General features: G+C 39.7%; 1 protein-coding gene across 3 annotated transcripts in view; it reads right to left on the bottom strand.

The window, feature by feature from the left end:
• LOC107551383 (E3 ubiquitin-protein ligase RNF13-like) overlaps positions 1 to 1,789 on the bottom strand; it is a 25,099-nt gene that overhangs the window by 19,077 nt on the left and 4,233 nt on the right. For all 3 annotated transcript variants that reach the window (XM_016232965.1, XM_016232966.1, XM_016232967.1), the window contains exon 4: positions 586 to 711. In XM_016232965.1, coding sequence (XP_016088451.1) covers positions 586 to 711 — 126 coding nt within the window. The remainder of the gene's footprint in view (positions 1 to 585; positions 712 to 1,789) is intronic.

Here is a 1,789-nt window from a genome sequence, read left to right as displayed (position 1 = left end):
ACACACACACTCTCACACAAACACACACACGCACGCACGCACGCACACTCGCTCACTCAAATAAAAATAAAAACTATTTCAATATATTCATAAATACTACAATGGTACATACATAATACTAAAATATTGGTAGCACTTTTACAGTCCTGTTCCGTGTGTACATGCTATGTACTTGTTATAATAATTACAATAACTGGGTAACACTAACTAGATACTAACCCTGAACCTACCCGTAAACCATGTAGTTACCTGACACTACCCAGGCCTTTCTTAGGTAAAATAAAGTGTCACCAAAATGCCTGCATGCAATCAAAGTTGTTATTTATACTGTGGACATACAGCTGGCTTTGTGTTGCATCAGTAGTTTCACTCTGATAGAGATCTTTCCCATGCTGAAGAACAATCAGGAAATCAATGGCCTGATGAGTTCATGTGCTGGCAAGTGTTGAGGAGGCCGTTCTGACACGTTACGCTGCATGTATAAACAGTGTTTCCCACGTCTCCTGTGAGATCTGTGAGAGGGAAATCAGCAGTGCTTATGCCAAACACATCATTTGGCAAAAAACGTCCTGCGGTGAAACCTACCTTGATGTCAAAGTTACAGTCAAAGCGCTTGATCAGCACGATGAAGGCGCTGCTGAGGTTGTCCCGCAGCGGCGGGGGGTCGATCGGCACGCAGGCATTCTCGGGACGAGCGCCGATCAGGAAACCCTGCGGACAAACAATCAGCAGAGAATTCCTTCAGTCGACAAAAGACATCCAACAGCTCGCTCTGCTGGAGGAACACACTGCAACAACAAAACAACAGCAGTCTGGGGAAAGGCCAGAGAAAACCTGACAAGTATCAAGTCTTTATAAATAAAGCTCTTATCTTCAGCTCTTAATATTGTCACCTTTATCGGACACTTTCACTTTGAGACACGGTATAAGGTTTCATTTTGGCCCTATTAGTCACAATCATCAAGATGGCACTCGAAAAGCTTGAAGGCGAGTGTCGCTACATCAAGAGAAGCACTTCCCATTTCTGAAGAATGGGTTATTGGGCCATGAAAGCACTGCATTCTTGATTGTTAAGATGATCACCAGCTGACATTACGTCATTGTTTTAAATCTAACTTCCTCTATTTCCACATTTAGACTACCTGTCATCTAGCACGCACTTAAAATATGTGTTCAAAACAACATCATAAACCCTCTTAAATGTAAGTCAATCTCAAAATTAATATCTATATTTCTTAGTTATTATAATGTTGTGTTGCCTTAATTCACTTGTAGCATTTTTAACAACTAATTGTAGGTTTTAGTTTACTCAGAAAAAAAATAAGCATAATTGTTACTATTAAATAATTATATTAAATACTTAAAGGAGACATATTATGCCCCTTTTTACAATATGTAATATAAGTCTCTGGTGTCCCCAGAATTTGTCTGTGAAGTTTCAGCTCAAAATACTCCACAGATCATTTTGAAAATGCCTATTTTGAGTGGAAGCAGAAACACGCTGTTTTTCGGGCCTGTCTCTTTAAATGCAAATGAGCTGCTGCTCCCCGCCCCCTTTTCCAGAATAGAGCTGCGTCATTACAGCTGGGACCTGTTAAAAACATCTGTTTTGGTTCTGATTATCATGGCTGAAATCATGCGTTTTAAACTATATGAGTTAGTGTTGGATGATATGTTCAATTTTCATATCGTCAGCCTGTGAGATCGCCGATACACGATATTATCGTGCTAATTTATTTAATTATTTATTTACTTAGTTTCATTGCCGGAAAGTGAACCAACTCCAGCG

The sequence above is a fragment of the Sinocyclocheilus grahami genome, unplaced genomic scaffold (genome assembly GCF_001515645.1).
Source record: "Sinocyclocheilus grahami isolate Dianchi unplaced genomic scaffold, SAMN03320097.WGS_v1.1 scaffold422.1, whole genome shotgun sequence".
In the NCBI taxonomy this organism is placed as follows: domain Eukaryota; kingdom Metazoa; phylum Chordata; class Actinopteri; order Cypriniformes; family Cyprinidae; genus Sinocyclocheilus; species Sinocyclocheilus grahami.
The sequence above is the reverse complement of the archived record's forward strand: the minus strand, read 5'-3'. Positions and strand labels throughout refer to the sequence as shown.